The sequence below is a fragment of the Artibeus jamaicensis genome, unplaced genomic scaffold (genome assembly GCF_021234435.1).
Source record: "Artibeus jamaicensis isolate MK-2021 breed Jamaican fruit bat unplaced genomic scaffold, CSHL_Jam_final contig_3126, whole genome shotgun sequence".
Taxonomy (NCBI): Eukaryota; Metazoa; Chordata; class Mammalia; order Chiroptera; family Phyllostomidae; genus Artibeus; species Artibeus jamaicensis.
The window spans coordinates 16,486,605-16,511,379 of NW_026521723.1; the positions used below are offsets into that span (position 1 = coordinate 16,486,605).

The following is a 24,775-nucleotide window of genomic DNA, read 5'->3' on the forward strand; positions in this document are numbered from 1 at the left end:
CAGATAACTTCTTGAGCATTCTCTCTATGCCTGAATTTCTCACAATCTGTTTGTTCCCAGATCTCTGCCCCTTAGTCTTTGGACCACCTCAGTGTGAGCATTACTTGAGCAATGACTAGCCCCATAAATGCAGCATACACAAATTATAAAAACCAAAACTAGACGTGACCCTGGGCAGATATACATGAACCAGCATGACTACGGGCAGGCAGAACAAGAAATAGGCCTATTAATGCACAAGAAAAGTAGAATAAAGGATCAAATCACACTAACAAAAACAAACACCCCTACCCACCCCCTCAAAAAGCTTTTCAAGTGAGTTTAAGGAAAGCCCAGCCAGGGGAAGGAGCTAGGAGTGATGCACTGAGCCCTGTCAAGGTGCTTTCATCTGTCAGAATCACACATTCCAAAGCAGCAGAAATCTACTGACCGAAAACTTCCTGTTACTTCCCACCTCAGGAGGCAGGCTCAGACGGCATCAAGCTCGGCCCATGTCAGATGCCTCCTCCCAATCACAGGCCATCCTTCCCTAGTCCTGAAGGTTCAAAGGTTTGCTGCAGGGTAGAAGAGCACCTCAGGCTAGCTTGGCTTGCAGAGTGGACCAGCATTGCTCCAGGCAGAAGAGGAGGAGGAGAGGGCACCGTGAGTAAACTGGTTTCACTCCTAAGGGAAGACCACAGGGCTCTCAATGTTTGGGTTGCTTTCTCAGGAGGGCAGCTAGCAGTCTGAGATGGGAGGAAGTTCATTTCCTATTTGTTTGTTTGTTTATTTGTTTGTTTGTAATTTAGGACATTGTGACTGTTCTGTTCTCTTTTACTTTAAACTATACGAACGCTTTCTTAAACCCTTTGGTATTATCCAGTTCTTAGAACTCAGATTGAAGTTATTCTGGGGGTGTTCTGCATCTACCCTGATTTCAACCTCAGATTTCCTCACCAAGGAAGACCAAGAATCCTGGGGAAACCTGTCTCTCCTGATTAAAATTCAGATAGGCATCTCTGTGGGCCCCCACCCCAACCCTGGTTTCCTCATGGAGTCAGAAAAGTAGAAAAAATTTCAGGAAACTGGTCATATTCTTAATAATCGGTCAGCCTAGCAGAAAGTTTTCTGGCCTCCTTGTCAGAAATCATTTGGTGCTGCCAACTTGTAATGCTATTTGTGAGGTAATTTACTCAGGTTTCTCCTCTGGAAACAACTCTGTTTAAGTATGTGTCAGTTGAAATAAGTCAACAAGTTAGCTTTACCTATACGATGTCATTTTTATTCTTCACCAATTAGTCAGTCCACAGGTCCTAAACACATTTTTTGTTCTAACAACATTTCCGCATATCACACAAATTAAATTTCAAATAATGCCAGTATTATTTTTATAAATTTAAAACCCCAGTTATAACTAGTTTTAAAGATTTTTATGAGTTTTAAATTTTCATTAATTTTAATGCCTTTTTTAAAATCAAGGCCAATATTTATTGACCATTTCTTGCCTGAAAAGAGTTGCTAAGCATAAGAAGAAAGAATTCAGATTTATATATATATTTCAGTTTTATATATGAGTTTATATATATTTATAAATAAAAGTTTATTTACTTTGGTTGTAGAGTTTTTAAACTTTGTGAAGAAATGGTTTCTCTTTCAATTAAGTCTTCTCAATGGGGAGAAAATTTTCTTATTTTGATTTTTTGCTGAAACAGATTATTTTGCTTCTGCTAGGTTTAAAAATCAACTCATGAACTGTAATTGAAAAAAAATCAACTCACCTATTTTAACTACCTTGGAGAATCATAAATTTTTAGATCCAAAGAACATTTTGGACACCATCTTAAAAAAAAAGAAAGAAAGGAAGAAAAAATAAATCTCATAATGTACCTTTTAAAAAGATTTTATTTATTTATTTCTAAAGAGAGGAGAAGGGGGGGAGATAGAGAGGGAGAGAAACATCAGTGTGAGAGAGACACATTGACTGGTTGCCTCTTTTATGTGCCCCAACTGACCCCACAACCCAGGCAAGTCCCCAGACCAGGAATGGAACTGGTGACCTTTCACTTTGAGGAAGGATACCTAACCAACTGAACCACACCTGTCAGGGTGCAGAATTTCTTTTGACCTCTACTCATACGCTCTTACCCAAATCAAACACTGATGAGCCCTAGAGCATGCTTTTATTCTGCTGTTGGTATCTGGGCCTCATGATACCAACCCCGATGAACCACTGTTCCCCACACCCCGATGAACCACTGTTCCTTAACTAGGGCAGAAACCAGATTTTGAGGAGGGACTCTAACCTCACACCCCTCAAGGAATCTCCATAGTATCTGTGCCTCAGGGCTGGGCAGCCCACTGGCATGACTTGTGCCTGAAGTCCTCACTTGGCTGAGAGTGGCTGAGCCATTGCTCATCTTTGTCCTTGATGTCAGGTGGGTGTGTGACACTGAGATCATCACAGCCATCATCCAGAGTCTAGAGTAGTGTTGTCCCATAGAACTTTCTGTGAGGATGGAAATGTTCTGTACAGGGTGGAGCAAAAGTAGGTTTATAGTTGCTCATATGGAAACTAATACAATAATGAATAAACAATAACACAAGAGTAAACCCTGAGTTTCAAGTGCTGACAACTGCAAACCTAATTCTTCCCCACCTTGTATGATGGCTACTAACCATAGGTGGCTATTGATCACTTGAGCTGTGGCTAGCACAACTAAAGAATCCTTTTTAGTTGAAATAATCAGAATTCAAATAGCTACTTGCCACTGCTAGGTACCATTTTGGTCAGAGCAGGTTTAGAGCTTTAAAGCAAGAAAAACCAATGGGTGTTTGTGATCTGTGGATGCCATGGTCATGGGAACCAGCTCCTGCTTTCCTCACCTCCAGAGATCCAGCCCACCCGACACTGAAGGAGACCAGCAGTCGTCCTGATAGAAGACCTAACCACATCCACTTCTATTCTCACCTCTAAGTCACATGTTAGGGCCAAGACAACAGCATATTGTGTTTCTTGTTTCTACTTCTCCTTTCCTACTTCTCCTTTTATTTTCTTTTGTTTATACAAATTTCTGTAGCATGAAATAGAGTTTGAGGTGTGGTTTGTGTTATCTGGTCCAACAAACTTAGATGAGGAAAAGAGGTAATGAACTTGAAAAAATGATCTCATGTTTGGTGGGTGACTCTCACTTGTTCATTGAAGACTGGTTTATTTAGTGAGCAGTCAGTGGTTTTTAGGCTTATTCAATGTGTATGGAAATATCAACACTGTAGAAATGAATAACATTTGTAAGAAAACAAACTGAATGTAGTCACAAGGAAAAAAAAAAGTAAAACTCCAGCCTTTGAAAAAAATCCTCACTCCTCAGAGCAGAACAACTCCCAGGATGTTGAGTAATTTGAATAAATCATCTTGGTGCCAGGCCACTGGGCAGTTTTCCCTAGGGTTGGGTTGACAGAGGCTACTTCTTACGTGGAAAACATTTTGAGGTGAGGTGCACACTTCGAGTCAGGGACTACATCGTTCCTGAAGTGGACAGTTGCAACTATGCCCTCTGCCTTCTTTCTACCAATCCCCCCTTAAAAATTCACCCCATCCCATCTGCATCCTTTCTATGGGAAGTCCTGCTTTGGGACAATAGGAAAGTTTCAGTAAATCCCATTTTTGAAGTAAGTCAGACATGCTGGGGGCTAAAAGGGAAGGGGAAAGGGAAGACAAATCAGATTATTAGGAGTCACTCTGACGGCAGAGACAGCCCCAAGCCCCAGACCATGAGTCAGGAGGTGCGTGTCTGTGTAGGTTCCACCCTCTCCTTGGGTCCCTTTCTTTCTCATGGCGTCTTCTCTCTCCCTTTGGAAACATGAGGAAGGGATCTGATAACAGTCACAATAACATTGACATTGACGGCTCATGAGACTCAGTGTGCCTCTTTTACATGTCATATTTGCATTCTAATCAGCAGCAGCAAAGGAGTGATTCTCTAGTTGTGAGATTTCAGAAATTAGGCTAAAGAGTGAGGGAGACTTGAAAGTCGGGGGAGAGTGAAAGGCTCTCTTTTTTCCTTTGTAGCTCGGTTTACGCAACACCCCTGTGGCTTACTTTGTAAGGGAAAAGGGCAGGCTCAAGGGCAGGGCGTTGGGAGTCACTCTTAATTCTAAAGACGCATAAAGGGAGGTGGTATCTTCCTGCCTTAAAAAGAAGAATGATTAGCAACAAGTTCAGTATAAGGCTGGCTGAAGAGTTAGGAGATCAGGACTCAGATCTTGACTCTGCAATGGCACGTCGACAATCTTGAGCAAGTCACTGCCCCTCTTAGAACCTAAGCTTACTCATCTGTACAATTAGGGGGTGACTACCAAGCCTCTAAGTTTGTGGTCACAGCTGATATTCCACCATGATATGAATGGGCATGTGGCCAATAATGTCCCAAAGATAAATAACACCTTAATTTCTCCCTAATCATGTACCTTCTTAATAAGACAGAAACTACTAAGAGTATAGTGATTGACTTCTAGGTGTGTCACTCATCCATTAATGAAAAGGTTTATCATTTTATTTCTTTAGTGCAATTATTTGTCAAATTGACTTTTTAATATAATCTATTCCTTTGTTGGCTCAGAATAGCTGTTTGAACAAACTTTAGTAGAGAAACAGAGGAACAAAGTACCAGGCTAGATTGCTGTGGAGGAGACCCACGGCGAGGAAAAACTGCACTCACACATCCACAGACAGGATGTGTCTGGAGAGCTCTTGGCTTCCAGCAAAGAGAGGTGGGCAAGGAAGGAAGGAGAATTTTGGGCAAGGGCACTTGAAGAAAGAAGACGTTTTTCAGCTGAACTTCAGACGATGGTAAGGATGAGATGGCAGAGATGAGAGAAGGGATCCCAAAGGGAGAGACAGTCTAAGCACAACCTGAACACGCAGGGTGGCAGAGGAAGATAAGCAGCAGGCTGTCTGAAACCCGGCTGGTACTGTCTTGAATACAAGCTAAGGAGCTTGTGCCATATCTCTTAGGCTGTCTGACCTCTCCTCCACAGTCTGGAAGGAGAACGAAATGGTTGGGTCTGAACAAATACTGTAGATACAGACAAAGGGAAGGCATTGGAGTGTCTCCAAGAGCTGAAAAGTCAAAACACTTTCAAAGTCCTAAGAAATCTGGATTTGAAGAGATTGGTCAGCAAGAGAGAATGGCTGGGTAAGAGGAGCCACGTGGCAAAGCTTGTGGAGACAGTGGAAGCTGGCCACGGCTGTCCTTTAAACGAAGGCCTCTGTGCATGTTTAAGCAGGGGAGTGATATAAAATCAGAGCTGTAGCTTAGGACGAGTCTCAGGCCTGACTGAGTGGCTGGCACTTGGCATGTTTATCTTTGTCAAACCACAGTGCACAGATATATTAAATTTAAAATAATTAAATAGATCTTTTTTAAAGATGGTATTTACTTTTAGAGAGAGGGAAAAGGAGGGAGAGAGGTAGAGAAACATCCATGGGTGAGAGATATATTGATCCGTTGCCTCTCACATTACCCCAGCTGGAGACCTGGCCCCATAACTCAGGCACATGCCCTGACAAGGAATCGAACCAGCAACCTTTTGGTTCTCAGGCCAGTGCTCAAACCACTGAGCCACACCAGCCAGGGCTTGAGTAGATCATTTTGGCCTAAATTCACACTATAAACTAGACAAGTGGTAGCGAGCACCCAAGATCTAAGAAAATTCTGTGAGAGGAAAATGTTTAAAATGACACATTCTGTTCATTAATTTTTCTTCAAATTATGAAATGACTGTAGTTGTTCAATTCTGGCTCAAAACATGTTGTCCCAGTAGGTGGAATGTCTGTGCTCTGTAGGATCATTGCTTTAGAAGCTCACTGTGGAAGCACTGTGTGGAATGGAAACAGAAACTTTTGAATTCATCTGAGCCAGAAGATAAGAGCTGTCAGGAGGTCCCAGGAAACATCAGAAAATGATCATTTTTGCTTCTATTGAAAGCATAAGTCAATCCGGATTGGGGGTTCTTCACGGAAACAGGACACATGGGAGATCTGTATCTATGTCTCTCCCTAGATATCTATTTATCTACCGTATTTTTAGGACTATAAGACACACCAGACCATAAGACACACCTACATTTTAGAAGAGAAAAACAGGAAAAAAAATTTTTGAAGCAAAAAATGTGGTAAAATATTTAGTAACCTGTGACCCCACTTCACTGCCATCCCCCCTCCCCCCACATAGTGATCCAGGTACGCTGCATTCGGACTATAAAACGCACCCACATTTTCCTCCCAACTTTGGGGGAGGAAGGTATGTCTTATAGTTCGAAAATACAGTATCTATCTCTATATGTATGTATATATCCTATTGGCTCTGATTTTATTTGTTATCTTTCTGTGAAGAATCTCTCATTTCTCTCTCTCATTTTTTTCTCTCTCTCTCTCAATAGATAGGGAGAGATTTATTTGAAGGAATTGGCTCATGCGATTATGGAAGCTGACAAGTCAGAAATCTATAGAACAGGCCTGCAGACTGAAAATTCAAGTAAGAAGTGGGTGTTGCTGGTTTGAGTCTAAAACCTGCAGACTGGAGACTCAGGCAGGGTTTTCTATGTTGCAAACTTGAGGCAAAATTGCCTCTTCTTCAGGAAACCTCAGCCTTTGACTGATTGGAGGAGGCCCAGCATGTTTGGAGGATAATCTGTTTTACTGATTTCACTGTTTATCCAATCTAAAAAAAATATCTTCGCAAAATCTCTAGACTGGCATGTGACCAAACAACTGGGCTCCATATCCGTCAAGTTTACAAAGTCAGCCTTCACAGAGTGTTCATTTCCTTATCAGGCAAGCAGAGATGAAACTCGACAATTCTTGTTATTAACTTCTTAAGGGACAATGACCGACCACAGGCTGAGAGAACAGCACAGGTTATGTTCTAGATGTAGCTCATTTGTCCATCCCTTTTGTCCTCTCCAGACCTGTCCTCTCTGGAAAGGTCAACAAATTCACAATTTTAAAAATAGCCATTGGTGAAACTTTATCAAAGTTTTTCTTTCTTTAAGCTATATAAGTCCTTTAGTCTCCCCTGTGTACAAGAGTATAACAGCTTTCAAAGAATTCTGAAAGATTAGCCTGACCTGATTGTTTTCTTTCATGGCCTTTCCCCTAAGCACACCAGGACCGCAGCCCTTTCTCGACACTCCCCCAGTTTACTATTACGAATGTAAATTCGCTTGCCCCAGTTTTCTAGGAGCCCTTCCTAGAAACCTTCCACTGAATGCCAGTCTCTTTTAAAATTTTAAAAAGATTTTATTTATTTTATTTTTAGAGAGGGGGAAGGGAGGGAAGAAGAGAGGGAGAAAATGTGGGAGAGAAATATCAGTGGGTCGCCTCTCACACAATTCCTCCCAGGGAATCTGGCTGCAACTCAAGCATGGGCCCCAACTGGGAATCAAAAGAGTGACCTTTCTCTCTGTGGGACTCGGCTCAATCGACTGAGCTGTGAAAATCAGTGTTGAATGGGGGTCTCTTTGACACAGAGACTATGTAATATCAATTTACACATTTCAACCCAAGTTTTCCAACTTCATTCTTGAGTGTCTGCTAAATTCTTGGGTACCTTCCTTCTGAGCTCAGTAATCTACCTTCTTGTTTCTTTTTTCTTTTTTCTAAAGATTTTATTTGTTTATTTTTAGAGAGAGAGGAAGGGAGAGAAACATCGATGGTGTGACAGAAACATCGGTCGGTTGCCTCTCGCATGTGCCCCAACCAGGCACCGACTCACAACCGGTGGGCCCTGACCGGGAATCCAACCGGTGACCTTTCACTTTGCAGGATGACCCCCAACCAACAGAGCCACACCAGTCAGGGCTCCTTCCTGTTCTGTTTTGTTTTCTCTGTTAATTTTAGAATAGTGTTTTCCAACCACTCTGGGGCTAGCCATGTGATTAGGAAGTTTAGACCTGATTAGGGGAAGCTCTGGGAGGCCCAGACTCCCTACCCTTATTTCAGCCAGATTTTATCTGATTTTATATATTAGTTACATGTGGACATCATATTTTCATATTTCCTTTGACAATGTGGCTCAGTTTTAAAACACAAATCACTAGTTTTAGGTACCTTCACCATTCAATTAGTCTATTAGCCGGTCTCTCTGCTTCATGTAACTGAGGCAAAAGTAAAGAAAGTTAAGACAGTATGGGTAATATCTTGTTAGAATTTCACATATATTCTCATTTAATTTTCACAGTAACCCTTCAAGTTAAGCATTACAATGCCCATTTAGAGGTGAAGCTCAACAACCTGAGGTCACAAAACCACTACAGGGGAGCGGAGATCCACATTCTTTCTGCCTCACAGTTCTAACCAGTCCCGCGGCAGAGGTCTAGGCAAACTTTGCACTCATATATTCATTTATCCATTCATATACACATTTCTCCCCACTTACTGTACCTTTTTAAAATTTGGTATTTATTTATTTTCCATCACCATTTATGCTCCGTACTCTCTTCTCCCTCCATCCACCCCTCCTCCACTACAATCACCATACTGTTTTCTGTGTCCACGAGTTCTTTCTCCATCTTTTTTTTAACCTTTCTTGCTCAATCCCTTCACACTTTCAATCCTCCCCCAGAACTAACAAGCAAAATAGAGACAGACTTGGAGATAGGGAGCAGGCTGACAAATAGACATTTTTAAAAATGTACTTCACTTGCCCTTTTATTTAGCAAAAATAATTTGAGTGCCTACTGTGTTTCAAACACTGTGGCGCCTTGGACCTACAAGGACAAATAAAACAGTCCCAGTGCCTTCTCCTGCTTTGGAGACTCTTACAGTAAAATACAGGACAAGCCCTTCCTCAGATGATACCAGGGGAAAGGAATGAACAGGGAGAGCAGAACAGAGTCCTTCCCGCGGAATTTCTGCGTCAGGGAGAAAGCAGCCCTCCTACGGAGGAGAAAGACCTCAGGCTCACCTCTGCATCACCCGGCCAAAGGCAGAGGGGCGGGGCCCAGTGGTGGGCAGTAACGGGTCAGGAATGCCCGCGGAATGCACAGACGGCCTCTCCCTTCTGAAGTGCTGCCCGGTACCTGACTCTGGCCACACCTCACGCACAACCAGGAAGCTGTGGTTTGTTTTTATTTTGTCTCTCCCAAAGAGAGATTTTTTTTCTCCATGAACACTTCCATGAAAAATAAAAAGAGGCACACGTGGGTAAAATCTCCAGGCCCCTCCAGCAGAGTATCCCCTGGGCAGGGAACAGAGGGAAGGTGGAAGGGGCTGCTTCACCACAACCCCAGAGCCCTTGGTGGTTGGGCCATTTATGTAGAACCTCCCTCCTTGGCCCCAAGGGTTGCTGGTGCACAGAGCAGAACCAAAACCTAATACCTTCCTTCCCTTCTTAAATATCCCCCTGGTTATGATTCATAGTTTCTTACATTTGTAAATAATTTTAGTGTTTGTCAACCACTTCTGAATCTTTTATCTCGTCACAACAATCCCATCAAGTAAGGTGTGTTTCACCCATTTTATAAATGCAGAAGTAGACACTGAGTGGCATCGCCCAGGGCTACACAGTAAGAATGGGCCAGGCTGGGGCTTGAATCCAGGCGTGCCAGTGCCCGGTGCGGTGTGCTCACCATGAGACCACAGCCACCAGACTACCACCAGAGGCCTGGACTCGGCTCCCTGACTGCCATCCCTTTGGACATTTGTGGCTGTTAAGGGGGTGGCACAAATGGTCTCCACACACCAGAGAGGTGTGTGGAGAACATAACCAAGTCTCCACATAACCAAGTCTAAATGCAAGTAGCCAACGAGAGGCTATGAAATGTGAACTCTCATACTGACCTGCACATTTGTATCTTTTACTTTCAAGAATTTCAGACCTGAGGGGAGGTGGGAGAGCTCTGGGTTTGGGATACATCTAGATGGATTTCCTGGGGGGGGGGGGGGGGCGGGAAACGTGCAGGTGCAGCACTGGGTTGGGGGGAAATGTGCAAATATTAGTGCAGTGTCAAGGGGCTAAGGAGACAAGATCCTGGAGAAGTCAGTGGAGAGAGGCCTGGGGGTTCTGACCTTTGCCAAGGCAGATCGTCTGGCCAGGGAAAATGCGCCTGCTCTCTCCGCTCCTGGGGGTGGCGAGGAAGTGAACCAGGTGTTTCTTTTTTCTACTGAAAGCGTTGGCTGTATTTTATAAGCTGCAGAGTGTTAAGTAAATGGCCTAGAGCCTGGCCCACCTGGGTTGGAGCCTCTGCCTTTGCATTTTCGCCACGTGGCCAAGCAACGTAATCTCTTCGAGCCTCCATCTCTTCATTGGCAAAATGCAGACAACGAAGCAGATCCTCCCCTAGACCTTCCAGGAACAGGGCAGCTGTGCTCACACCTCGATTTTAGCCCAGCGAGACTCATTTTACACTTATGAGTTCCTCCAGTGTAAGAGAGTTCCTCCACAGTTACAGTTCCTCCAGAACTGTAAGAGAATACATTTGTGTAGGGGGGAGGGGTTCTTTTCTTTCTTTATTTTAATGAAATGTACTTGGGTGACATTGGACAATGAGATGATACAGGTTTCAGGTCTACATTTCTGTGATACATGATCCGTGTATTGCCTGTGTGCCCACCACCCAAAGTCAAAGCCATTTCCGTCACCACACATTTGGCGCCCGTTACCCTCTGCTCCCCCCTCCCCCTTCCCTCTCATAACCACCATACCGTTGCCTGTGTCTATGCATTTCAGCCTTACGTCTCACATATGAGTGAAATCATATGGTCATTAGCTTTTTCTGACTTACTTCACTTAGCATAATAGTCTCAAGGTCCATTCCTGTTGTCACGAATGGCAGTATTGCATCTTTTCCTATGGCTGAGTAGTATTCCACTGGAAGCCACTAAGTTTGTGGCAATTTGTTACAGTAGCAATAGGAACCTAATACAGATTTTGATAAAAATACCAAAGGGTCTGTTCAGGGTGAAAAGATGCCTTTCAGACCCCTGTCGGATCTGTTGAGAGGATGGAAGTACCAAGCACGTGCTGAGACCATCCTGAATGCTCGTTAAATGACAGCTTTTTTAATTTTGTTACTTTAAAAGAAATAGTAATTTTTGCTGTGGCTGCTGTAGCTCGGTGGATTGAGCGCGGGCATGAGAACCAAAGGATCACGGTTGGATTCCCAGTCAGTGCACATGCCTGGCTTGCAGGCCAGTTCCCAGCAGGGGGCGCACAAGAGGCAACCATACATTAATATTTCTCTCCATCTCTTTTTCCCCTCCCCTCTAAAGATAAATAGATAAGATCTTTTTAAAAAGAAATAGTGATTTTCTAAGTTATTATGTGATACTGATGCCAGGAGCCTGCAGGAGAAGAGGATGAATAGAGAAAAAGGAGAAACATCTAATGATCCTCAACTTCAGAATATGTTGTCTGTCAACCTATTCCTGTGTTACATCCATCAACCCACCGCTGGGCTGCCCTCTGGGCATTTGCTACCATGCGTTTGTCTAAATTTCCTCGGTTCACCCTTCTTTTTGCTCAACCAACCTCCTGTCTGCCTTCTTTTCTCTCACTCTTGTCTGCACATTTTCATCCCGAGTCTGATTTACAATTTTCCCACAGAGTATTCAATCACCTCTCCCCCTTTTAAAAGTGTGTGGCAGGGTCTCCTTTAGGAAAGTATGGATGTTATGGGACATAATTGGGCCGCGGGGGCCAAACGCCTCTTTGGGGTCCCTTCACTCCTTTCTGGACCAACAAAGCCTCTTTGGTGGCCTACCACCCTTCCTCCTTTTCTCCAGGGCCCTATTTCCCCCTTTATTCTACAGTCACTTTTGCATTGAATCCGTGTTGCCATAATCACACTTTAAATTTCTTGAAAGAGCAAACTGCTTTTTCTGTTCTTTAGGCCCAACTAATCACCACAAACAGGCTGCAACCCTGCAAACAGACGCATCGGCGGTTGTGGTTGATAATGGTGCTGAATTGAGCCTCTCCAGATTTTTCCCCTTTACTCTCTATACTTGCATTTTTGAACTCCTACCTTTCATGGTCTGTTTACCTGTGTCTCAAGTTTAGACTGTAACCCAGCTGGTCAGGAGCAACCTCTGTGCATACCAGTAAAGACCTTTACAATGCGAATGACTGGAGTAAGATTCCCTTGGGGGAGTGTGTGAGTTAACTCCTTCAGGGCACATGGGCTCCTCTCAGTCTAGTGCGTAACAATCTCTGGAAAGAATGAATGCCATTTCTAAGCATGAAAGGACATTTCCAATAGAAAGAAATGAATGGCATTTCTAAGCAGAAACTACAGTTGGAGATCTTGAAACAATGGCCAGATTCTTCCATTCATTCAGTGAACAGTAATGGAGGGCCCACTACATTTTTATGGGCTAAAAACACATCAGTTTTAAGTCTTTTAGTTCTCACAGCTTCTCAGGTGAATGGGAAAAGGAAAATGTTTAGAGATACTTAGGATTGCTTGGAAGATTGTTAACACATTAGAGTGTAACAATAAAGTTAAAATTCAGAGAGGACTGAGTCAAGTAAAAGGCCTGCCTCCTACTGACCCCCACACAAACTGGGACTTCAGTCAAACCGGCTAGATTGCGATCTCACAGGTTCCTGGCTCTTCCAGGTTCTAGTGCGGACCTTCCCTTTACCTGGAATGTCACCTGCCCCATCTTCCTCCCATACCCACCGCCCTCCAGTCCACTTACCACTGCCAGGCTTCCATCTTCCCTCCTCAGAACCCCCACAATACTTAGGGTCTTTCTGGATGTATTGTATCATAACTATTTAGAAACATAGCTCAGCTTCCCTGGAGCATAAAATCCTAGACGATGACAATCTGCCTTACATTTCTTTGTATATCTCAAAATGCAGGCTACATAATTTAATACATATTTGTCCAGAGTATGAATGCATGAAGTGATTAGCTAGTTAATAAAACAGTGAGAGATGTGAATGGCTTTTCTAAGTGCAAAAGCCACTTACCCTGGTCTTCCTTCCAGAGAGTCCTCAGGGAGGGAGAAGCCCACTAGTTTTTAGGGCCATATAAAGCTCTAAACCTTGTAAATAATTCCTGGGAGCCCATGCGGGCTGGGCAGACGAGCCCAGGCTCTGGAGTCACACTGACCAAAATCTCTGGCCTAGCTCTTCCAAATACTGGTTGTACAACTCCAGGGAACTTGATTTCCCTCAAATAAGCTGTAGTTTCCTCATAGGCAAAACAGGACTTGCCGCCTTTTTCCTGTCTCTACCTAAATGGGTTCAGAGGCTTAGATGTGTGTATATGTAAAGTACCCAGTAGAGTGGCATGTAGAAGGGACTAAATATGTTATTCTCTCTTTCTTCCTATTCCTCCTCTTATGTAACAGTGTAATTTTTTTTATTTGCCAATTATTTTTATTAATTTACTTTTAATTGTAATTGACATACAGCATTATTATATTAGTTTCAGGTACACGGCAGAGTGATTCAGCATTTATATACCTTACAAAGTGATCACCGCAGTAAGTCTAAGAACCATTCACCATACAGAGTTACTACAATTTTGGTGACTCTATTCCCTATGCTGTATATTACATCCCATGACTTATTTTATGAATGGAAATTTACCCTTCCTGGTCCCCCTCCCCTTCTCCCCATCCCCTTAAACAATCAATAATTTGTTCTCTGATTTTACTTCTTTGTGGAATCTAAAAAACAAATGAACCAACAAAATGAAACAGAAACAAACTCACAGATCCAGAGAACAAATGCCAACTCTTTTCGAAGACAGGAAAACATTCTGAAAATAATGGTCTTCAACAGCTGCCTAGAGTCCCGCTGGGAACAACTGCCCACTCTGGCCATGGGTTTACCCTTTGTGTTTCATCCCAAGGACCCTCAGTGAGCTTCAGCCCTGCCCTGCCCGCCCCCACCCCGCAGTTCTGCCCTCGATGACTTGTGGGACCTCAGTTCATCATTCAGAAGTATGCGGCCTGTATATTCCACACCTTAAAGAGCTCCTGAAAATGACTAATCAGACTCTGGCAAGCTTGACTTTTTTTTTCTTTTATAAAATGACAATGATTACTGAGTTTAATAACCAAATTTCCTCCTTTGCTACATGATTTCATGTCTTTGATTTGGATGTTCTGAATGAGAAGGCAAAACACAATGGTGTGACCTAGTCATGTTATGAAACTTGTAGTAGTATTTGTCACTTGCTCCTATCAAGTCGTAATGTCCTCCACTGTGTCTCCAGCTTGGGAAAACTCCTGAAGATGGCCAAAGACGAGTCCACTGTTCGTTGCTTCCAGAGCCTCCTGATTTTTGGAAACGTGATTATTGGTGTAAGTAATAAGTATTTTTCAGGCAATTCTGCTCTTCCTGTAATCGTGATTTTAGATCAATCAAAGGCGAAACTTTAAAGGAAAATAATGATGTAATTACAGGCTCCCTACATCTTTTCTTCATTTTAAGAAATGTATTAGCCTGAGTGTATAGTAAAATATATTAGCCTGAATTTAACTATATAAATAATTATGTATAGCTATGTAAAACAGCAAAAGAATAGATTGAAAAAAAATAGATATTTGCTTCCTGAGTTTAAAGCACAGAATCTGAAAGGAGTCGTGTCAGTCATGGTCAGCACCCAAACACTCCCACCACACACAGGCTCTGCTGTTTCCTTCCTATTTCACCTTCATTTGATTTCATGGGACTCTGCTTTCAAGGTTGTTGGGGGCAGATGTTTGTGCCTTTTGGTTCTCATCACACAGAGGCCACTCCAGGATGTGGGAGTAGCTCAGAGGCCAAGCTGTGGCGGGAAAGCACTTAGGAGTCAGGATCGCTGGCTCTTGGCGCAGCCCTGCTTCTGACTCCATGTGACTCTGGACAAGTCTTTCAGGGCCAACGTCAACTCACCCGTTAAACACAGGGAGTGGGAAAGATACCCACCAAGAGTCTTTCCAGCTCTAACATGCGGTGGTTCTCTGGTACTAATAAATACAACCAGGACCAGTTTGAATATCACAGTCTGAGAATTTGGATGATAGGGACTGGATGTGAAAGATTGTCATCATACAAGAAAGATGCTGTTTGAGTGGTTCATGCCTCAAGAACTTTATAATGGTCTCAAATTGGGTCTTTTTCCAAATAGCAATGAGACAGAGAGCAAAATGTGGACAGAGGCATATAATCAATTAGTAGGATGAAAAGAGTCATTTGAGTTCCCGGCAGTGAGGAATTTGAGTCACTTGCTAAAGCCTATGCAGGGGACAGAGTTAGCCTCTCTTACCTCCCAACCCCCCCTTCTCCATCCCTTCCCAACGCTGCTCTCCCACCAGCCTGACAGAAGCTCCTCTGCCCCCAGATGTGCGGCATTGCGCTGACCGCAGAGTGCATCTTCTTTGTGTCGGACCAGCATAGCCTCTACCCACTGCTCGAAGCCACCAACAATGACGACATCTACGGGGCAGCCTGGATCGGCATGTTTGTCGGCATCTGTCTCTTCTGCCTGTCTGCTCTAGGCATCGTAGGCATCATGAAGTCCAGCAGGAAACTCCTTCTGGCAGTAAGACCTTAGAACTCTCTATAGTTGTCTCCTGGACCAATGTTGATAGATTGCTTATTCTTCCCTGAGCACGGTGCTTGGGCCCTTGGTGGGGTAGAGGGGGCCACATGGGACGGGAGGCAGGGGAAGACTCCCCTGCTGTGAAGCCTGTCCAAGTGGGGCCAAGGATGCCTTCTGCTACTGCAAGTGCAGAAAATTCCCATGTAGGGAATCCAAAGGGGAGACCCCTGCTGAGCGTTTTCCAGATCTCTGCTTCTCCAACTGGTGTCTGCAGGCACCCAACTGGTACAGCCAGGAGTCACGTAGCCCAAAGGACAGGGTGAAAACTTCATAATTAGATTTTTTCTCTTCACAATAAGAGATTTAAAATATTATTTTAATATCAGTCAGTATTAAAGCTAAGGTATAATCTACAAATTTTAATATTAAGGTATAAAATATGCATAAACTTTTAAGAAGAAGCATGAGCCTTTTCAGACAGTTTTAGGCTCAAGGCTGAGGATTTTGTAACACACAAAATCCTCACAAAATACGGACCTGCTGTTCCCGTATCGCGCATTCACCTTTCAGGGATCCTGGAGGAGCTTGATGCACAGGTGTAGAGTGTCGCCTCGGCTCCCACCTGCCCGGGGATGCCCTACCTCTCTGTACCCACAAGGAGGCTTTGGCCCCAAACCACAGACAGCAAGACATGCCCTGCCTTTGCAGAGGAAGTAAATTTGAGATATTTTGCAAAAATCAGCAGAGCTAAGAAACCTGGTAGTTGAGTCTGGACCCCTATCCTCTATCCCCAGACTGAAGATAGTAGTTGTGCATACCGATGGGGTCCCACCCCCATTCCTACACCAGTGCTGTTGGACCTGAGTTCCGCCTTTATGAAAGCAGTCCAGCAACTGAAGGTGTTTGTTGGTTCACTATTCCTGTGCTCTGACATTGCCCTGGCACCCAGGGAATGCAGGCCATTTACATTCTCTGGCTCCTTGGTGTGAGTTAGTTTCAGAGCAAAGGCACCCACTTTTGGAGGGTGGAGAAAGGAATGCTGGGAAAGGTAGGAGAGGGGCAAATGTCCCTAGAGACATGCTTCAGCTGCATCTCAGGCTCACTGTGGGCCAGTCCTGTGTGCCTGACTCAGCCAGGGGAACTGAGCTGGAAGAGCACATTCTTCACCACGCCCCTGAAGAGACAGGACACCTGACAAGTGGATGACAGAGAAAACCTCTGTGCCCTGGGCCTCCTTTCCAGAGTGTCTCTAAGAGGTTTCTGAGCTTCTTTAACAGGAGCCAGCCAAGCTCTTGACAAAGAGCAAGACAGCAGTTTATGGAGGTAGGAAAATATTATGAGGCCTCTGAAGGTGCTTCTGCTATTTACTCTCCAGCCAAAGCTCAGCCCTGGGCCTACTGGTGAGGGCAGAAGAGGGCCCTGCTGGGCGGCAGCTGGGGGGGGGGGGCAGTATAACCTGCATTTCCCCACCACCACTGACCTAAGTACCACTTTCCCAGAAGCACACAGGACCAAAAGTGTATGTGCAAAGCTGAGGAAAGCAAAGTCAGAATTCTTGCAAATAGTCATCAATTCAGATTCAGAGGTCGTTAGTGGTTCAGAAGTTTTCCAGACATAAATAAAAGCAGTACGTGTGAGCAGCTCATGAGTGAGTGTGTACATGTGCATGCACACCACCCCCCACCACCAGTTCATTCTCGTTTTCTCAGTTAAAATAGAAATGCAGGATAGTGGACTGAGAAAGCTGTATATTCAATGAGTATTTGTTCTCTGAAGAAAAGGAGAGAATTGAGCTGATGAGCACCAAGTCTTGCTCCAAGCAGCTGGTCGGTGAGGGTTTGTAGAATAACTGTGGGAATTATTGGATGATTATATTTATGTGAATATACAGGGATAGGCAAAAGTAAGTTTATAGTTGTGAGCACCCAAAGCACAGTTTATTCTTGTATTATTTATTAATTATTATTTGTTATTATTGACCTACTTTTGCCCACCCCAGTACTGAGAAAACATAACAATTTGTTTAAAAAAAAAATCTTCCCTTGGAGATAAATGTAACTCCTGTTTTAAAAAATTTGTTTCCCTTCCAGTATTTCATCCTGATGTTTATTGTCTACAGCTTTGAAGTGGCATCTTGCATCACAGCAGCAACACAGCGAGACTTCGTGAGTACCATCCCAAAAGCACAGAGCGAAACAATCATACAAGCCATCATCACCATTGTAATGCGGTAATAGCTGACATGTATTAAGCTCTTACTCCGTACCAGGCACCCTAATATGCACATCCATAATAAATATATAATTTTACTCAATCCCAGTAACAACCCTATGAAATGGGAATTATGACTATTGTCATTTTATGGATGCTAAAAACGAGACCTAACAAGGGAAAGTGACTTGTCCAAGGTTACCCAGCTGGTAAGAGGAAGGGGAGATTCCTGAGTCCAGGCAGTGTGATGCCCAGGGCTCCAGCTTGCAATCCCCGTGGGGATTACACAGTTCACCACTTTGCCATGGCCACTGGTTCCCCAAAAGAACAATCAACACTCCACCACATCTAAGACTTCTCAATTCAGCATCTTGCTTTCTCTTCATCTCCCTAATTCCTAGTCTGAGCCACCCAGCAGTCGATGCCTGCCCACCCTGTTCTCATGAAGATTTCTTTGAAGACGGGGATTTCTCCTTACCTGTGGGATAACAGCCAACCAGAGCAGCCTCATACCTTTCCCAACCCCTAGTCCGTGCCTCTGAGCAGAGTTTGACCCCAAGAGACAGTGTTCAGTGCCCCCAGCAATGGGCGGAACAAATCACTTTGCCTCCTTGTGGATTAGAGGGCTAACTCTCCCTCTTGTGTTCCCTCCTCCCTCCTTAGTTCACACCCAACCTCTTCCTGAAGCAGATGCTGGAGAGGTACCAAAACAACAGCCCCCCAAACAATGATGAACAGTGGAAAAACAATGGAGTCACCAAAACCTGGGACAGGCTTATGCTCCAGGTAAGGCCTGGGATCATGAGAAGATGCCACTTTGTAAGCAGACCAGTCTCCAGGGCTGCAAGTGTGGGAGTGAAGTCACAGGGTGGAGGACCACAGACTCAAAGAGGATTTCCTGCACAAAGGGACTTGGCATAGGCCAGTTCATCCATTGCTCTTCTTTACCAGCAGGGGACAGGAGTCATGTTCATGAGTCAGTGAGACTCCTAGACCTATATTTTGTTTTAAGCCATGATGTTGATTAGCTTGCATGAATAAGGATAATGACATTTTCAAGAAATTGAGATTAATCACACACTCTGTCCCTTAGAACTCAGGCATCACTTACATTAAGAGAAAAATGCTGCCTCCTCTGATTCTCTGTGAACTCAAATGGCAGTTACCAACCATCCCTGTTGCTCATTTAGTACCTTTCACACTTCCTATGGACGGTCCTGTGAAGGATCAAGGACTATGGCTTGACTTGATCCCCATTTTCATTACTTAGCAATGATACCTCATATCCAAGTTTACCTCAAATACCATCAAAAGTCCAAATCTTTTAGAATACCCATCATCTCCTGTCTATTGCTGTATGTACATAAATTCTTATCCCTGGCATACCCCAACTCTCGCACTGCCCTTGAACTCCACCCCCAGCCCACCCACCACCCACATTTCACAGTCTGTCATCTGCAAACTCCCTTGTGGCCTCTGCACCTTCTTTGAACTTTCTCTTTACCCTCTGTTTTCTGTAATTTCTGTAATTTACTTTAATATTCCCATTTTAATAACTTTCTTCACCCTATTTGAGCCATCAATTCCTCAGCCACTTTTTTTTTTACTTTCTATCATTCTCTTGTTAGCAAGAATTAAGCTCTTCAAATGAGAATATGAACACTCACACATTTGAAAGTCTACTTACCAACTTTTTAAAGCGTGGCTCGAACTTAACCATTTTTTCTCAAAATGCTCAGGTCCAAATAGAGGATGAGTATTTTCTTCGCTAAGATATTTTCCACAATCCAGTAGCATAAAAGAGCATGCTTTAAAGATAGTTAATTTATCATAAAGTTTGCTTGAATATATTTATTCTGAAAGTTGAGAGATGCCCATAGTTTCAATTTCTTTCTTTGAAATAGTCTAGCAGAATTTATAAAAAGGAAGGGAAGTGATATGAATTGTGTTTTATCTTTTATCTTCAATCTGATCCAGAATGTAAGGATATTAGCTGTGTATTAATTGTTCCTTTTTATGTACAGGCATAGGTGTGTGTCACAAGATTTAGGTTAGTTTTCCAGTTTATTTTCTTCCATTAAAAAAGCAATGTATAATTACTACAGAAAATGTTACAAATATAAAAAGTAAAACAAAGAGGATTATTCATAATTTATCACTAGAAATTTTAATTTTCTGATTTTTCAATTTCCTCATATGTTATATGAGACTAAGTATTTTTCTCTCACATTGTTGTATCAAGATATTAGTATTTCTTAAGTATTAGTATTTACTGAGGGTTTAAAAGACAAAAAGCAATTAAGGAAATTGAGATTTAGAGTTTAAATAACTCGTCAAAGGTTACAGAGCTCATTACTGGCTTATAGAGTAATAATAAATTACAAACTCTAAAATGTAAGTTATCAATACCTTCGGCTCTCATTGGGGTATTTTTAGTGAATGTATGCTATGTACAAATTTCATATGTTCACTTTCCATAAAATCCCAGTGGCTACATTGATGGGTGTAATGAGGGCCACAGGGGAGAATTTCGTGTTTCTCATCTGCCGACAGGACAAATGCTGTGGTGTGAATGGTCCATTGGACTGGCAGAAATATACGTCTGCCTTCCGGGCTGAGAACAGCGATGCTGACTATCCCTGGCCTCGTCAGTGCTGTGTTATGAACAAGCTGAAAGAACCTCTCAACCTGGAGGCCTGCAAACTAGGAGTCCCTGGTTATTATCACAGTCAGGTGAGTCCTTTCCCCGCAAGGCCCGCCAGAGGTTCCTTCGGTGCTTCGTGAAAAATATACTGGTTAACTATAGGTAATGGTGTCTCATTATGGAACTCTCCATCCTTTTTCCTATCGCTTATATTAATTGTTTTCTTCTCTGTGAATGCTAATCTAGTAAAATGTGAATGCTAACCTAGGGCTGATCTGAGAAATTTTAATGAAATTAACAGAACATGAGAATAGCAATAGCCAAATTCAACTTTATTTAAATGAAAATGATCTGTACAATGTATAGAGTTGGTGTCTCAAAAAAAAATCTATTTTTGAAAAATGTGAATTGGAAGGAACAATATGAAAAAAGAGTGTTTTGCCAGTTCCAAAGCAATGGTCATTGTTAAGAGTAAATGCAGTAATTATATATCCACACTCCTTATTCAGTAATAATCTAGGATAGTCTTAATAAAATGTTAGAATAATGATTTGGGTAGAAGGTAATTTACATACAGATGGTTTTTTAAAAAGTGTCTCCAGCCTAATGAGGATGATATAATGATGATGGAAACTAACAATTATTGAGAACTTAAATGCCAGAAACTATTCCAAATGCCATACATATATTAACTCATTTAATGCTCAAAGGTGGGTGCCAGTACAGTCTCTATTTTATGAATGAGGAACTGAAATACAAAGATTCCAATAAATACCTTGCCCAAGGTCTTGCAGGTAGTAAAGGGCAGGGTGAGGCCTCCAAAGCTGGCAGTGGGGCTCCAGAGCCCGGACACAAAGCCAAAAAGGACTTGGAAATACTCCCAAAAGCCCTGAAGAGAATCCTCACCCATGAATGGTCAGCCTCTAAAATGCTGAGCACTGCTTTGCAAGTAACCACTTCAAGGAAAGCTGATTGTGTGTCTGTTCATTAAATAATCAAGAAACATCAGCTTTTTTAGTCTTGAAGGAAATAACACAAAGTGCACTTCCAGAATGAAGGGCACAGCACTGCTGACCGTTGGCCATGCCCGGACAGGTGCCTGGGCTAGGATCAGTTGCATTCATCCAGAAAAGGAAAACACAAATTATTTTGCAGAGTTGTTCAAACGAACCCTCATTTGGCTTTTCAGCAGCATTGTTTTCAAATTATTAGAATCACTCATATTTACACTGCTGTAAAAAAATTAAGTGTATTGCCTACAATTACGATGTGCAATGTAATTGTCACTCTCAGGAGTCACACAATGCCTTCAGTATCTCAACCCTGATATGGCCCAGGCAGACATATCTTGATTGGACTGTAATTGCAAACAAACTGTATGATCTCTTCGAAAGGGACAAAAAGGATGTTTTCCTTTGTTAGCTGATGTTGCTTTCAGGTAGTCACTTTATCTCACAGCAATACTATTATAATCTAGCAATAAGAGATCTCTACACCTGTTTTTACAACCCTTCGGGAACCAGCCCTTACACTGCCTTGGCCACACCTTGTCCTTAACATTTCCACCTCCACTCATCACCAGCTGCGCTACAACTACAAACTTGTTATCACTCAACCCCACTCCAGAGCCAAGTACCTGAATTCTGCAGTTCCTCCTTCTGTCCCTGATTCCATGTTCCTAACTTCTCGATCTCACTCATTCTTCGCCCTCAACCTAATCTCTTACCTACTAATCCTTTCCCCATCTCTGTTTCCCAAATTCTTACACATCACCATTCTTCTGAGTTAGAGGGCCTGCTACTTTTCCCATAGCAATCCTGTTCCACAAAGCAAAACAAGCCACTCCATCACCTCATACACTTCTTTTCTATTATTGCAGTTGCCACCTTGAACTAAATGGTAATTACTTGTTCGCAAGTCTGTTTTTCCTATTAGTCTACTCGAGGGCCATGCATTATTTAGTTCTGTATTTTCAACACTTAGCAGAATGCCTGGCACAAAGCAGGCATTGATAAATGTTTGGTGGGTGGGCAAATTAAAAGATGAATGGCTCTCTTTTTCGTGTTCGTATTGTAGCCTTTCAAGACCTACACTATACAAATGAGTGCTAACAAAATTAGGGAAGTCATCATAAGTGTGGTAATAACAGAAATCACCCACAGTTATACATGGCATTACAGATGCAGATGTGCGCATTCTTATGAGGTCTGACTGGAAAAAGTCTACCCATTGTTAATATCAAAGAACGGTTTGCACAACATTGATGTAACTTAGCAGCCAAAGAGAGTAGATGGGAATGCACATACATGAACAGTGACAACTTCACTGTACTAGTCAGTGGGGGTGGTTGATGCCACTCAGTAAACATGAGTGCTGTGTGTCCATCGCATTAAAAATGACTGAGCGAGCAGAGCAATAAATCTGTGTCAAATTTTGTGTCAAATTTGAACATTGCTCTGTGGAAACTATTCAATCGATGCTTAAGGCCACAGCTAAGGGCAACTGGTGATTCGTCACAACAATGCCCCCACTCATGCATCATGTCTCATGCAGTTTCTTGACAAAATATCAAATCACCCAGGTGACTCAGCCCCACTACAGCCCAGATTTGGTACCCTGAAACCTCTGGCTTTTCCCAAAACTAAAATCACCTTTAAAGGGGAAGATATTTCAGACCATTGATGAAATTTAGGAAAATACAACAGGGCAGCTGATGGCAATTGGGAGAACTGTGTGAGGTCCCGAGGAGCCTGATTTGAAGGGGACTGAGGCATCATTGTTCTATGTACAGTGTTTCTTGTATCTTGTATCTTCTTCAAAAAATGTCTCTTTTTTTATACCACATGGCTGGATACCTTCCAGACAGACCTCATACGTCATGGTCCATCTGCCCTAGAAATGCCATGTGCAAGTTTTGATCACTGCCTCTGGAATGTTACGATGGGTGGAACTAAGGAAGATCCAGTTAAGCACCACTATAATGATGAAAAGGCACTGAGTGAGAAAAGGAAGGAAAATACTGGGTTTTTGTTTGTGAGCTCCATGAGGGCGAGGCCCATTTTTGTCTTATCACAGTTGAGTGCCCAGCCCAGGGCCTGGCACCTAAGTGGACTCATACGTATTACTGGATGAATGCTCACCTCCCAGGATCGTCAGGAGGATCAAGTGAATAATGGAGACAGGAGTGATTGTGGATGATCAACTGTGTCATATACAATACTGTTGTATCATTATGTCACATCAGGTTTCATCCATTCTATCAGTGTTTATTAGGTGGCTACCTTGTGCTAGGCAATTGTTCTAGAGATTCTAGAGATTCAAAAATGAACAGGGGAGAAGCCCTGTCCTCTTAGCAGTCTGGCTCCAGAGCCCAGACTCAAAGTCAAGAAAGTCCCCAAAAGCCCTGAAGAGACAGATGATAAACACATCACCAACTACGTGATAAACTGCAGGTGGTGTTGAGTGCCATGACAGAAAGAAGGCAGGATATGTTTATAGAGAACTATGGGGGAAAGGGTATATGTCTCTACCATGGTCAGGAAAGCACTGATGAAATAATATTTGCACCAAGTTCTGAATTAGGTGAGGAAATGAGCACCTCACTTAAAGAAGATTGGGGAAGAGGGTTCTAAATGAAGGAGATAGCAAGTGCAGAGGCCCTCAAGAAAGAGCATTCTTAGCTTTTTGGAGGAACTTCGAGGACATCACCATGGCAAAGCCATACGGCAAGGCCAGAATGAGTGAAGGAAGAGTGGAAGACTAGGGTGTGTCTAGATCCCATAAGGACTGAAGCTTATAAAATTTGTAGAGAGGGGTCCTCCATAGGAAAAACAATTAAAAATACGCACACAAAGTTAGGTACAGGGCTTCCCTGACCAGTGTGGCTCAGTGGGTTGGGCATCACCCCGAAAAGTGGAAGGTCTCTGGTTTGATTCCTGGTCAGAGCACATACCTAGTTGTAGGCCAGGTCCAGTCGGGGGAGTGCAAGAGGCAACCTATCAACGTTTATCTTCCTGTCTTTCTCCCTCCCCCCCCACCCCCGTAAAAATAAATAAGCAAAATCATTTTTTAAAGTTAAAAAAATAAAAAATTAGGTACAGGGCTTTAAAATGGTCTTGCAAATAGCAGCCCTGAAGCTCAAGCTCAGTAGCTTTACAGTGCAATTAGCCTCTGGCAGTGAAGCTGAGGTCACAGGGAGAAGCAGGGCCATTTCACACAGGGCCCTTAGGCCATTGTGAGGGCTTAGGATGCCATTTTAAGGATGACGGAAGCCACTGGAGGGTCTGGAGCAGGGATGTGAAGTGATCTGGCTCCGGTTTTACAAGGACCCCTCTGGCGTCGTGCGAAGACTAGTAGAGTGCCAAGAGTGGACTTGGGCCCATGGGAGACAAGTTA

The 24,775-nt window shown here is 43.1% G+C and overlaps 1 protein-coding gene across 5 annotated transcripts in view; it reads left to right on the forward strand.

The window, feature by feature from the left end:
* The first annotated feature begins 472 nt into the window (after positions 1-472).
* The window catches only part of UPK1B (uroplakin 1B), a 29,699-nt gene continuing 5,396 nt past the window's right edge, over positions 473-24,775 (forward strand). Inside the window, exons 1-7 of one of the 5 annotated variants that reach the window (XM_037158749.2) lie at positions 475-642; positions 6,421-6,515; positions 14,215-14,302; positions 15,325-15,525; positions 17,616-17,690; positions 18,400-18,522; positions 20,290-20,469. In XM_037158749.2, coding sequence (XP_037014644.2) covers positions 14,234-14,302; positions 15,325-15,525; positions 17,616-17,690; positions 18,400-18,522; positions 20,290-20,469 — 648 coding nt within the window. In that variant the 5' untranslated portion in view covers positions 475-642; positions 6,421-6,515; positions 14,215-14,233. Of the gene's footprint in view, positions 643-6,420; positions 6,516-13,419; positions 13,478-14,211; positions 14,303-15,298; positions 15,526-17,615; positions 17,691-18,399; positions 18,523-20,289; positions 20,470-24,775 lie in introns of those variants that run through there. The other 4 variants (XM_053663080.1, XM_037158750.2, XM_037158748.2 and 1 more) reach the window with 4 other exon arrangements.